Here is a 14,249-nt window from a genome sequence, read left to right on the forward strand (position 1 = left end):
GGACTTATTTAGTTCTGTTTATTGTCAAAACCATGTACATTCTGAAGAATAAAAATGCCATTATATTCCCATGTACTTATGTTCTTTAGCTGTATTTCTATGCAGACCCCAGGCACTGTAAGTTGCCTACATTGCTAAATTACTAGAATGTTTTCTGGAACATTTTTAGCTCTGATTTTCTAGTACTTTCCCAGGCAATCCTGGACACTGTCTTGAAGCTAGCAAGGACCAGGAGTCCTTCCCAGTAATCATTTGCAAGCATCCACTCTTTATCAGATAATGAAAATGCTCAATAGCTTTCATGTGGCCAAATCAGAGAATGGGCCCTGGCACTATTTGATTTATAAGAGTCAGAATCTATGGGTACCTTGAATTAGATTTAGACTTTGTAGTCTGTATGCTGCAAAACCTGGAATCTAAGAATTATTACATTATCTTTTTGTTTTAGCCATAACTATGTTATAAGAGGGGCTTGAGGCATAGGCTCTTCAGAGTCAATAGTTTAAATCAGAATGGCACTGCTTTCTTTCCTCCAGTCTACAATGCATTTGGCTCACTTTCAGCTCAGTGCAGGCAGTCCAGGATCAGGGAGTCCAATTGTTATTTTGCATCTCTCTTTCACTGAAGTGCATGGTTGCCCCTTGCAGCCAAGGTAGAATATCTGACCTTTACTGTCTGAAGCTGACAGTCAGCTAAAAACATTACTGACATGATTTTACAATGTACAACGTTCTGCACTTAAAAGCAACATTTATAGTTCATTGCTGTTTGCTACCCTGTAATTTAGGGTAGTTCAGAGACAACTGTCTGGAAATTGCTGGAAAATGTTGGTTTATGAATAGCAGTCAGCATGAAGAAATTAATTTAAAAACTGAGGACTCTACCAGTTATATCCATTTTGTGCAGTGAGTAGATCATAGTAATATTTCATCTATTTTGTATGTAATCTATCCAGCTGTTCTTTTTGACATTTTGCCTGGATTACTGCAGCATGAAGTAGCCTTTGATCACGACCCTGTTTTTGACGGTACTGTCAGGGCAAAAGGCGGCCTTCTCCATTAAAGTTTATAGTAGTAGGAGGGAAAACGTGTGGGCATGCAGTGGAGCCAGTATGTGGACATCACTGTGCTTCTTGATGACTCCTGCAGTCATCTGCAGTAACCAAACCACTGTCAGAGAGAAAAGCCTGTTTGATTAAAATATGACAAGAATGAGACAGAAAAGATTAGGTGAAAGTTGCAATTTCAGCATGTTCTGTAGAGATACGTATAAAAATAAAAGTGGAATAACTTATGCCTTATGTGGCAAGGTAGAGAAAGAACTAAATGGAAGCACAGAGAGTTGACAAGGACAAAAACAACCCACAACCATGCAAGGAAAATGGCATTCACAATTGCATTATGAATAAATATGAACAAGGTGAACACTGGTTATCTGATGTGAAGAAATCATATGAAGTGTGTAGCTTTCATTAATAAGTGATAGTTCAGTGGCTTTTGTGAATCTGACTTGGTGTGTGCGGGATGCTGTATTTCTGTTGTGGAACAACACTGATAAATGCTGTCTTCTGCTACTTCAAGATGTGAAGTAGGTTTGGAGAACTGGGTCCAGTGCAATGATGCACCTGTGAAAATCTGCAAGTATCCTGTGACTGGTCTTTGTGAAGGACGGTCTTACATCTTCCGTGTGAGAGCAGTGAACAGTGCTGGCATTAGCAGGCCTTCTCGAGTCTCTGAACCAGTTGCAGCTCTTGACCCTGTTGACCTGGAAAGAACACAAAGTAGGTTGTACAAGGCTGGAACACATACTGAATATTTGATCTAACTTTTTTTCAGATTCCGCTGGTTTAAGTAAACTCAGGAGCAGCATTTACTTCTTCCTTTGAATGAATATCTCACTAGTTTCAAGGTTGGGGGGATATAAATGGAATACCAAGATCCGCATGGACAATCCCTGGGGATTCCATCTCAGTTATTGTTGATAAGCATTAAGTATAAACAAGATGAATTACTACAAAGAACAGTGTTTTCAGAAGAGACAGTATGCCCTGGCAGCTTGTATCATTTGCAATGTGAAATGGGCCCAGAGGTCTCATAATCTTCTATGTTTGCTAGCAGCAACATTTGGAAAAGTAGTTGAATATGCCTGCTTTAGAAAAAAATAAAAATGGAATTATGATATAAATTCATCAATCCATGGACTGCTGTATTTATCCACAACTTTTTTTCACCTCAGAGAAGTGCCAGTACTGGCACAAAGCTCCCTTGCTACTGGTTGAGTTATCTGATATTATCACTTTTCTGGCAGATGGAAAAAGTCAATCTAATTGAAAAAAAATAACAACAAAAGCCTTTCTGAATGCTTGGTCTTGTGCTAAAGGCCTCTAAAGTCTGCGGAGAAGCCTTATGAGAGCTTCTTCATGAGAAAAGTGAGAAGAGTGTTTTACTCTGGGGACTACTTTTATTCTATATATCATCTATTTGTGCACCTTCAGTTTTGTGAGCTCCTTTTATGTAGAAAGGAATTAAACTGATTATGAAGATGGCAGAGCACTGTCCCAGTATAGTCTGCAAAATCTGAGCTGAACATACTCTTTCCATTGGCTTTATGACTAATTCCTATAGCAAAATTCCAAATCACAATACAATTGTTTACCAATCTGTGACAGAATAGAATAAAACTATTGTGACTATGGTTCTTACAGTTTATCACATCATAAATAGTAGTGTCTTGCTCAGTTTACCTATGAAAGTGAATGAAGTAGCATATGACTTTCAGTTGATAACAAAATTATGGAAATAGAAGTACACAGGCTTTTTAATAGATGATGCACAGTAATTCGCAACATTTACAAATATGTTAAACAGAATATTTTGCTTAACAGCTGTTCATGTGGATGAAGGGAGAAAGATTGTTATCAGAAAAGATGACCTCGAAGGTATGTTATGTTTCTGTGATTTCATTCTGTCTGTTTTAATCCCAGGAATTTAGCATTGTAATTTGAAACAGCTTGAAAAGAAATCCTCCTAGTGAATAAATGCTTTATAATAATAAATATAGTCAGATATTTTGGCTTGGAAGCCTGAGCAAACACAAGGACAGACAGCACCATACTCTTGACTGCACTAATTGCATTAAGTGCTGACAGTATCTCCTCACCTTTTGCTTTGGCTAGTGCTAGGCTGCATTTAAACAACTTAATATTGCATTTAATCACTCACATTTCCCTTCCATGCATGCTGCTAGGAGCTAAATATAGTTTTTTCGACTGCATTTGGTGACCTGAGCAAGTTGTTTCTGCTTTCTTAAAAAAAAAAAAAAAAAAAAAAAAAGAAAGAAAAGAAAAAAACCCACCAACCACATACATAATCCATCGTGATTATGTAATTAATATATCTTTCTCTGAATGGAGATGTTGTTATTAAGGCTAAGGTTATGGACTAGACATTGTTTTTGTCAGGAGAACTGAAGAGATCACTTCCAGCTCTTGAGATAAAGCCCAAATTTCTTCCATCTTTGGTTGTTTCTATATGCCATGGTTTATTATTATTATTTTTTTTTTGCTTGGATAATGATCTTCTTTTTACTTAAACTGTCAAAAATGTTAACTATAATAGCTCTAGATATATATAAAAAAATATCTACTGTCTTTAGCAAAGTAAGCTTATAAAGTTGTAATTCCAATAAGAAACTAATAAAAGAAAATCCACCTGAGAATCGGTGCAATTGAATGGCGAATTTGAAGTTTTTCTCCAGTGCACAGGTAGGACAGATGAAATTATTCTATTTTGGCCATGGTACCCTAAATGAATTTTTATGGATATTATAGAATCAAAAATTACATTATAGAATCAGAATATGTTTGTCTGATTTTTATTTTTTTCTTTTACTTCAAAATACATATTCCTCCTTTCAGGATTACTTGAGAATGGTCATGGGAGTTAAGCAGCCAGTCTGGTATAGATAGGAATAATGATATTTGGATTCCTGTATCATTATTTCTTCAAATTTAGTAAAAGAATATGATTCAGATAGATCACTAGTTTCATTTGTGAAACTAAAACTGGAGAACACTACTGAAAAATGGATCTCATAGACCACAAACAGATTTCTTTTTTAGTGCCTGGTGACCTCTTGTTCTGAGAGAGGGCTGTATCATCATGTTATACCATCAGAAACTGCCAGCTTTGTTTTTTCAAGAACGTAAAAAAATATGTTGAGTTACGTAAAACCAATTGGAAGCCTTTTGACTACACACAGTGTTTTGCAAATTGTTATTTTTAATGTTTAAAATTGTTTTCTTGACTGCAAGTCAGCAATTTTGTCTCAGACTCATTCATGTGCCTTTCTTGAAGAAAAAGTATCTGCAGGCAATCAAATACTAGAAAACACTAAGAAAAAGTACGTTCTCTCGGGGTATGGCACAACGTTGTTTCTGCAATTTAAAGATTACTATTAAAACACGTTTCTCTTTTTTTGTTGTTGAAATCTGGAAATTTAGGGTACATATGCTCCCTGTTAGTACGAGAAATGGGTAAACTGACCTTAAAACAACAAAAATTTTTCCTCAGTTGTAAGCCATAAAAGAATAAAATATTTGCAGTTGAACATGTTTCTGAACAGTTTCTGAACTGTTATCAAGAGGAAGCTTCATTCAGAGATGTGTAGCTATGTCTGAAGCGTTCCTGCATAGGTCTGGGCTTTACAGCACTGTAATCCTACTGGCATGGAAACTGGCTTCTTCTCATGCTGTGGAGGGTGACAGTGGAAGAGCCATGCTGAATTCCTTCAGCCTGGAACTGGGCATGCAGGTCCTGCCTCACCTTCCTGGTAGCCCTGCAGAGCAAGAAGGGAGAGGGCTATGGTTAGGCCATTCCAACTGGTAGAGTCACCAAAGGGCTCTACATTTTTTAGAAATGCTTTAGGCTGGCCGGTAATACCATTGCATTATATTGTAGTGAGTTCTCTTTCCTTTCCTGCTTTCCACTTTGTTTTAAGCTGTGTCTCTCCTTCCTGTTCTTCTTTTGCAGATATCCTCTAGTTGAAGTTCTTGTATTAACACATTGGGCTCTGTCTTTGATCAAAAAATATCTTATTTGCATATATGAGCAGATTTTTCCAAGGCATTCTGCCCAGCAGATAAAAATAATTCAGATGTGATGAAAGAGAAAAAATATGTGACAAACGCACAGCTTGTCAGGGACATATTTAACTTTTACTGAAAAAGCAAATAAGCAACTCAATTCCTCAAAATGGAATTGAAGCGAGCAAGTGCACTGCAAGTATGATGTCATAGCTGAGATTGTGCTGCAGGGTGGGAGGTCAGAAAGATGAGCTGTAGCATGAGCTGACTCTGAGGTTAATCCACTGTTTTACACTTGCTATGCTTATTACTCTTCCAGGCGATATTCAGATTCCAGGCCCTCCCACCAATGTACATGCTTCAGAAATCAGCAAAACATATGTTGTGCTCAGCTGGGATCCACCTGTTCCTCGTGGCAGGGAGCCACTGACGTATTTCATTGAGAAGGTAGTGTACTGTACAGAGGCATTTGATGATGAAGGGTTTCATTGCCACATGAAGTTATATTCAACTCATTTTTAGAGCTGCAGAATGAACCATTAAACTAGCACTTTCTGAAGTCTCGCAGGATTTAGTGATGGGATGTTAGAGAGGCCTGGACAATCAAATGATTTAATGAATATTGAAATTCAAGGTTTGGGGAAAAGGTTACCACTCTGCAATTTGATTACTGCTGTCTGAAGTGAGAACAAACTACATGTGTAAGGCAGCAGTTTAATGGAAAAAAAGCCATCTTATATTTCATATCCCTGTAGACAAGACTGCCAGTTTTCACCTTGCCTGTATTAAAGGAGATGTTATGCTAGTCTTGCAAAGAAGCAAGGAAAAAGCAGTGACTCATAACTTGATACCCACTTTTCTTTTTGTATGCTTACTTCACCCTCTGCTATAACCAAATATTTCCAGTTTATTCCCTATAAGGCCAGTAGCTGTGTCTCTCAGATTCACTATTGCCCATCAGTCTTTTTTGTTGCCTTCCTCCTCCCTTGAACTTGATAGGGAATTTTGTTGATCACAGTAGATGTTTGTTCTTCCCTGTAGCCTACAGAGATTTAGATACAGCTGCCCCCAAGTCAGGTATCTAAATTATGTTGAAATACAGCCAGACGTTGTAGTCTTTCTTCCTTGCAATGTTTTGCCATCACTTCAGTAAGTAAATTGGACCTCACACCTGACCTCTAAAACTCCTACATGTGAAGCTATATTTAGTTTTTATGAATGATGTCTCTAGCATATGCCTGCTCTTAATGATTCACAAACAGTGAAACCATCCATAAAACTACCACATGTTCAGTTTCCATCTTAAATATTGTGACAACATTTTCTTACGACCTTACTGTGCAAGCTTTTTCTTTTCGAAACTGCCCACCACATTCCTTTGAAGTTCATTTCTTAGCCAGTCATTTTGTGAGTATCTTGGCACTTTTTGCAGCCTACCATTCTGCCTTTCCCTTCTAAGTCACTTTGAAATCTCCACTTCCTGAGCCCTTCAGCTCTACTTTATCAGTATATATTGCCGGCAGGGTGCTATAACATGAAGATCACTCACAAGATTTACCAGAAAGTATGTTTACAATTTCTCCCTTTCTGCTTTTCACATTCAGGAAAACTAATGACAAATTCCATAGAAATAAATGTTTTGTTTTCCCTCTATGCAACAAAATATCATGTTATTTCTTATTTGTACTTATGCCTGAATGTAAATATCTGCTCTTATGTATAAATATAATGCAATTTAAACTAAGCATTTTGAATTAGGCCTTTCTTCTGTATTGGTAAATCAACTGAAAGTATTTTTTGATCTCCAACTATGGTTTCCACGAAAAAAACAACTGACCAAACAAACAAACAAAAAAACCCCCAAAACCAAAAAACCTAACACCAAAGCATGCTTTCAATCACAGTCTGACAGAAAGTATAGGATTTATCTTAAGTTTAGCTGCCTATAATTTGAGTAATTTACCTTCACTTTTCTGTAGCAGTGAAAGAGAAACCAAAACTTTGTTTGTATTAGATAATGACTTGGATGAGGTGAGACCCGAAAATACCTACTTGTTTCCAGAATATGCAGAACTCTTCAAGATGAAAAGCTGGGATGAAAGTTTCTATTGAGTGGACATTAAGATTTAATTGAATTTCAGTATAATTGTGAATTTGAAAGTACAGATATCTGCATATTTTAAAGGAAACGCTTTATACAGCTTCAGAAACACTGTACGGCAGTGGCAGAAAGGAATAAATCAGTCTTAATTAAATGCCAAACTTACTGAGAGAAACTGAGAATGAAAACTAAAAGGCTATTATTATTAAGAAAAAAAGAGAGTTCATTACACTAATTAATACTTGACTGTAAAATTCTTTGGCATACAGATAACTTGTGTAAGTGAATATCCCAATCAGTACGTAAGTGTATGTTTGGTTTTTGCTTTGCACAGTCATTTGATAATTTAGGAAAGCTTGATAATTTAGGAAAGCACATTTTCTAATTAATTTCAAATAAAGAAATCTCTGCCCTGAGTAATAAAAGGAGTTTTTAAAGGCCTCAGGAAACACAAATTGAAAGTGAATTCAGCATAGCAATGTTCCCTTAAAGCCTTTCTAACACATATATTGGATCAAAATGCAGGGTTAAATATGGTATTGATTCTTGCCTCTATGAAACCAAAATGCAGCTATTTATGTTTTTTATTCCAAAAACTAAAATAAAATAAAGTTGAGATTTTCCATCTTATTAAAGAAGAAAATGTTACTTTTTTTTTTTTTTTTGCTGTAGACAACAATAGATGAATTTAGTATATATAAAGGAAGATTTTGATACATGGGCTCCAGATGTTTACTTTTTTATTATTTACCTATAGTAAGCCTCGTAATGTACAGGATAGTTTCCAAGGACCCATGAAACATGATCTCTTCTGTGAGAAGTCTGCAGTCTATTAAATTTTGTTTTTGGACTCTTTGCTTGATAATTTATGAAAATTTAATTTTTATGCATGTTTCTGTGTTGGAAGGCAATTTATTTACGCTATTTACTGGGCACTTGCATTTTACTAAACGTATTGAACTACAATATGATTAATCTTTGTTTTGGGTCAAGAAATTACCTGGGGAATCCAATGGCAGAACTTTCTGAGAGTGCTGGTTTGCTGGCTCCCTTCTATGTGTAGTTATAATACTAACTAGCTCAGCAACTATACCAAAAGCAGTATAACAGAGAGTATTCAAAAGTAATTATTTAATTTGATGAATGATTCTAGGGATGTGACCTTTCTAAACAGAGTACATAAATATATGGCAGACTGTAAAGTAACCTCACACCACAACATACTTTTCTGCTTAATCTGGGTTATACTGAACCTTTGGGTGTTCAAATAAATTTTACGGAGCATAAGACCTTTGGGACCAATCTTTTGGGACTAATCATAGCTCACAGTCATGGCCCTAAATGAAAGTTAGCTATATGTACAAGAGCCCATATATTGAAGTCTAGACAGATAGGGAGACAATGAAGTACTCAGACCTTTCTTGTAGAGTAATTGAATGCACAAGTTATGAGAATTTGCATATGCTAAAGTAGGGCATTTGAGAATAATCATCATCCATTAGTTCATGAACAAATTCATGGCAGGGTGCAATATAGCAATATGCTTGTTTTTGACAGTTCCCAGAAGTGATTTGCAGATTTTTATTTCTTTTTTTTTTTTCTGTTTTCTTTTTTTCCAGTCTATGGTTGGCAGTGGAAGCTGGCAAAGAGTCAATGCACAGGTTGCTGTAAAATCTCCTCGCTATGCAGTGTTTGACCTTGCAGAAGGAAAACCGTATGTCTTCCGAGTCTTGTCAGCAAACAAGCACGGCATCAGTGATCCATCTGAAATCACAGAACCTATTCAACCACAGGATACTGTTGGTAAGGCATTAATTGTAAGGCATTAATATTAAATACAATTGATATTGTATTGTACAAAATATAATGAGACAACTACCACTGTAATTAAATTAGTCTGATTACAATAATAGTAATCAAATTAATTTGTGTTCAATATTGCAGAATTTAAAAAAGACCAAGTTGTTAAATTTTGAAAGCATTCCAAAATCTTTGATACTGATGAGAACAATAGTTCCTATAAAGTTAAGTGAATTTTAGTTAGTCATTCCTCATAGTGCTCTCGACATGTGACTTGTCGAAAGATAACATGGGGTATCACTAACTTGGATAATTACTTTGTCTAGCTCAGGAAATTATATACTACTTAATTTCCTACATTTTCAGCTTGATAAGGTAGCCTTTCCTTTCTTTCCTAGTATTCTAAGTTGCAAATTACATCTGGTGCAGAATTCCTGTGGCATGCAGATGATTAGATTTCAGTGATGGGGAAAGATGCACCTTCTTGGTCAATGGTAACATTCCACATGAAAATGAAGTTTGTATTTTGGGGCCACATTCAATAACGCAAGTGAAAATTTAGGGAGTGGTTATTCCTCTTGTTGCTTAAATATCTGGTCTACTCTTGAGGTTTAGCAAAGCTTAAATGTGACAGCCTCATGTATTGACAGCTGTTACCTTCAAAGAACGTAACTTGTTAGTACATTTGCTAGAAGTTGAAAAAGTTATTACATCTGATATACCACATGCAGTAAATGTTGACAGATGTAGCCTTCTTAACATTTACCATAATTTTTAAAACCACTCTCTTTTTTCTCGATCTCTTACTATACAAAATGAAATAAAATAATCTTTTGCTTTTATGTATTCTTGATTTGATATTTCATTAATGAATAAAAAGTATTTAAACTATTCAACATTCCCTAAAGTAGGAAATAATAACGGTGTATTTATTTAACTTAGTACAGAAAATAGGCTACCCCTTAGAAGTTAACACAAGAAGTTCTGAATAAATCATCATTACAGTTGAAAGCAGAAAGCAGATGATTTTATTTTAAAGAGAAACTGCAGGAGTACTTGCAGAGATGGAGTTAACCACCTGAGCTAAAATGTATCAGATACACATGATTTCATTCAGTTTCTGGAACAGCACTCCTAAGGGTAGCTGAGACAACTTCATGGGACTGCTAAACATTATGCACAGATTATGGGATGGCTTTTTCTCTTGAGTGAAAACTAGAGGGAAAAAGAAATATGCTAGGCCATCGAAAATGGCATAACTGAATTGAGTGGTAGAAGGGAATTGAATTTGATACTTACATCTAAATTTAAGTAGATTTATGTAGCCATCTATATAGGTGCTTTGGATTTCTCTCCTCTCATAGTAAAATATAAATCATATAACAAAAATAACATAGCAGGAAAAACCATAGCCAAAGTAATTGAATATGGTATAAATGTACAGCATTGAGTCTACTTTCACTTATTTTTATTTTAATGTGTTTCATAATAATACATATTTTTCTCTTTTTTCTTAGTTGTCCCATCAGCACCTGGCCGGGTAGTCGCCACAAGGAATACAAAAACATCAGTTGTAGTCCAATGGGACAAACCAAAACACGAAGAGAATTTGTACGGCTACTACATTGACTATTCTGTGGTGGGATCAAATCATTGGGAACCTGCTAACCACAAACCTATTAACTATAGCAGGTACTGACAATACTTCTGTATTTTGGGGAGATTTAAAAACTGTAGTTAGTTTTAATTCAGTTTAACTGCTAAGCAGTGGTGTTCTCATAGTTGTGAATGATGAGTGTGAGGAAAAACAGTCTGCAGATTCTGAGCTAAACTATGCTGGGCAGACTCTTCCTTCCCTTGTCCACCTTTCTATTCCATCTAAACGGGAGGCATTTTTATCTATTTGATTAATCATAAAATAAGGTTCTGCAGGCATGATTCTGAATGTCTTGAGCATGAGAAAGCATAAGTCTTAAAGTCTCAGTTATGTTATAAAACGGACAGACCTGATGCACCTGAGAGAAAGTATGAGGAGAAGAAGGGACTCATAAACTTCACAGATTAGTTCTCTTAGGAGCTCAGAGTACATGGACATCAGGGCAAAAGGGCAAGCTGTATCTGCTATAATGGGCACCCTTGCCAAAGCCTCATCACTCTTTCAGAGAAGAAGCTTTTCTTAATTATTCAACCTGAACCTCCTCTGGTGCAACTTGAGGCTGTTCCTTTTCATCCTATCATTAGTTACTTGGAAGAAGAGATTAGCCCCTACTTCACCAGAACCTCTTTTGAGGTAGTTGTAGAGTGTGATAACGTCTCCACTTTTCTTCAGACTAAACAATCACGGTTCCCTAAAGCTGATCCTCCTAAGGCTTGTTCTCCAGTCCTTTCAGTGGCTTCACTGCCCTTCTTTGGACACAGATCTCCGAGATCTCCAAAGTGGACGCTCTGCAACCCCTCCAGAAAAACCTGTGCCAGTGCTCTATCACCAGCGCCGCACAGAATGCATCATGGTGTTCAGCAGGAACCTCCTATGTTCCAGTTTGTGTTGATTGCCTTTTGTTCTGTCACTGGGCAGCACTGAGAAGAGGCTGTCTTTGTCCACTCTGCACCTCGCATTCAGAAATTTATAAATATTGATGAGATCCCCCGAGTCTTTTCTTCTCCAGCCTGAACAATCCCAAGTCTCTCAGCCTCTTCTCATAGGAGAGATGCTCTAGTCCTCTGACAATCTTGATAACCTTACTCTGGGCCCTTTCCAGTAGGTCCACATGTTTCTTAAGTTTAAATGTGTAAGGCATACTTTCTTATGGGTTTATAACAAGCACATCATATTCTTTAGTATATTTTGTCAGTTACTAATTAATTTTGAGTGACTTTGTGTTCTGCTGAATCCTTTGATAAAGTAATTTGTTGAGAAAAAGTAGATGACTAACTGTTGGTCAAAAGGATAGGGACAGAACAAAAGTAAGAAAATAGTGAATCCGTCCTGCGCTGAGATATTTGTGACTATTCTAATGCTACAGTAATTGCCCAGAACCTTATAACATAACTGAAAGCTTCTTTGGATGGTTACTACGAAAATGAAGTGAAAACTATAGTGTCTTCCAAGAATAGATTAGAATTTGGCAAGCCAATATTCACATGAAAGATACTACAGTTGGCATGATTCCATACAGTAGATCAGCACTAGCAATTCAATATGAATCCTCTGGCTGTTTTTCCAGTGTTACATCCAAATACATTGTATTCAATCATAAAATTATATTTCAGTTTCCCTCCTGGAAGTATTTTCCTTCGTGAAGTATTCATGTTGAATGTATGATTGCCAAGATTTCATGTTACAGCAAAGAATGGTTTTATAGGATATATTGAAAAAATGTAATGCTATTTTTATTTTTAAAACACAGATTTGTTGTTCATGGTTTGGAAACTGGTGAACAGTACATCTTCCGTGTGAAAGCTGTGAATGCTGTAGGATTCAGTGAAAACTCACAGGAGTCAGAGGCTATAAAAGTACAAGCAGCCCTTAGTAAGTACAAATTGGTGCAACTAAACTTCTTGTTGAATGTAACTCATTAAAGAAACAACTAGCTCATTTACTATAACATTTCATTTACTATAACATATTTCGTAGCCATTGAACACATTTCCTCACTGAAGTTTATATTTTAGGATGTGGCTGCTGCACAAAGAAAAGATGATATTAAAAGCAAAAGTTATTCATACAGACTTAGAAATATTGGGTCAGATTCATTATAATGCCCAGGATTCCTGCAGTTCCTCATCCGTAAGAAATAGTAAATCTTGATGATGTTAGGCAGTAGCTTCTGGGTGACGTGGAGTGGTGTAAATTAGTTTAGAATGGAATCTGCTCAAATTAGAGAGCTTTGGAAAACTTTATTACTATGTGGCTGGACTAAACAGGAAATTGCTTTGGGCTGTTCAAGGTCAGAAAGCAATCTGCCTCCTCTTATACCCTGCAAGCAAAATTCCTGTGTGAGAACCCATGGTTCTACTTCCAGTAAGAACGACACATGGAGAATACAGGGCTGAAAAAATATTTAGAACATAAAGTATACAGATTTGGGCAATTTTCATTTCTTCACTGTTTCAGTTTCTTACTGAAATACTTAAAATGGAACAACTTCTCCCCAGCCAAATGGCCTGCACTTCTTAGGGAAGACCAACAAATAGCCTTGTCAAAAATACTCTAGAAGTTTTACAATTCAGAACAAATATTAAAGGATGCCTTCCTAACTTTGCATGAGATTTTACTGACAAATCTACTCTTGAATTTTTTTTAGGGCAAAGTCTGTCTCATATGGGTAGGTGGGGCACAAGCTCATTTATATTTGTCACTCATATGTCATAAATGCACTCACACCTTTTACTTTGTCACTGTATGTTTTGAAATGAGAGTTGCATGTAGTATGTCACCAAACACAGAGCAAACAGACCTGATAAGAACATACAGGATGTGAATGGCTTTAATCCATTTTAGTTGTCTTAAAAGAAATTTAGCTCAACTATTTGTAAGGGACTTACATAGTTCACTACAAAAGTAATGCCTCATTTATTTCCGCAGAAAATTCAGTGAATACAAAGAGCACAACAACAATATTTGATAGATCAAATTCTCAGCTACAAAACATTGATTTTCAGCATGTTCACCACCAGTAGCTAAGCATTTTCACGAGTGTTGAAGAAGAGCCTGAATGTCACGCTTGTATATATTTGGACCAGCAGAGGTGACGCACTGTTGCTGTCACCACTGCTGAAATGCACCACCCACTGCTGCACTGTGCTCACATCCACTGTTATGTCTCCAGAAACGTTCAGCAAGTGTCGATGAATGTCAACCTTCATCTATTTCTTCTTACCACCTCCAGAGAGGCCAGGACAATGGGCAGATGTTCCATACAGGAGCTTCCATAATTATGTTTGGAGATGAAATTAATTTTGATTTTTTTTTTTATAGCTTGCCCATCATATCCTCATGGCATCACACTTCTGAACTGCGATGGTCATTCAATGACCCTTGGCTGGAAAGCACCAAAGTATAGTGGAGGCTCCCCAATCCTTGGTTATTATATGGATAAACGGGAAGCTAACCATAAAAACTGGCATGAAGTCAATTCTTCCCTTATTAGCCAGACAATTTATACGGTTGGTACTTTTTAATCCTTAACTTTCTGGACTTGGTTTGTACTAATTCTTTGCTCTTGGCAGAGTTCTATTTTTATGTAGATAAATTATTTAAATTTA

The 14,249-nt window shown here is 36.4% G+C and overlaps 1 protein-coding gene across 2 annotated transcripts in view; it reads left to right on the forward strand.

Annotated features, from left to right (window-relative positions):
- MYOM2 (myomesin 2) overlaps positions 1 to 14,249 on the forward strand; it is a 74,849-nt gene that overhangs the window by 27,816 nt on the left and 32,784 nt on the right. The window contains exons 12-19 of one of the 2 annotated variants that reach the window (XM_048936948.1): positions 1,581 to 1,780; positions 2,885 to 2,938; positions 5,403 to 5,530; positions 8,804 to 8,987; positions 10,502 to 10,676; positions 12,392 to 12,513; positions 13,289 to 13,309; positions 13,963 to 14,150. In XM_048936948.1, coding sequence (XP_048792905.1) covers positions 1,581 to 1,780; positions 2,885 to 2,938; positions 5,403 to 5,530; positions 8,804 to 8,987; positions 10,502 to 10,676; positions 12,392 to 12,513; positions 13,289 to 13,309; positions 13,963 to 14,150 — 1,072 coding nt within the window. The remainder of the gene's footprint in view (positions 1 to 1,580; positions 1,781 to 2,884; positions 2,939 to 5,402; positions 5,531 to 8,803; positions 8,988 to 10,501; positions 10,677 to 12,391; positions 12,514 to 13,288; positions 13,310 to 13,962; positions 14,151 to 14,249) is intronic. The other variant, XM_048936949.1, reaches the window with a different exon arrangement.

The sequence above is a fragment of the Lagopus muta genome, chromosome 2 (genome assembly GCF_023343835.1).
Source record: "Lagopus muta isolate bLagMut1 chromosome 2, bLagMut1 primary, whole genome shotgun sequence".
In the NCBI taxonomy this organism is placed as follows: Eukaryota; Metazoa; Chordata; class Aves; order Galliformes; family Phasianidae; genus Lagopus; species Lagopus muta.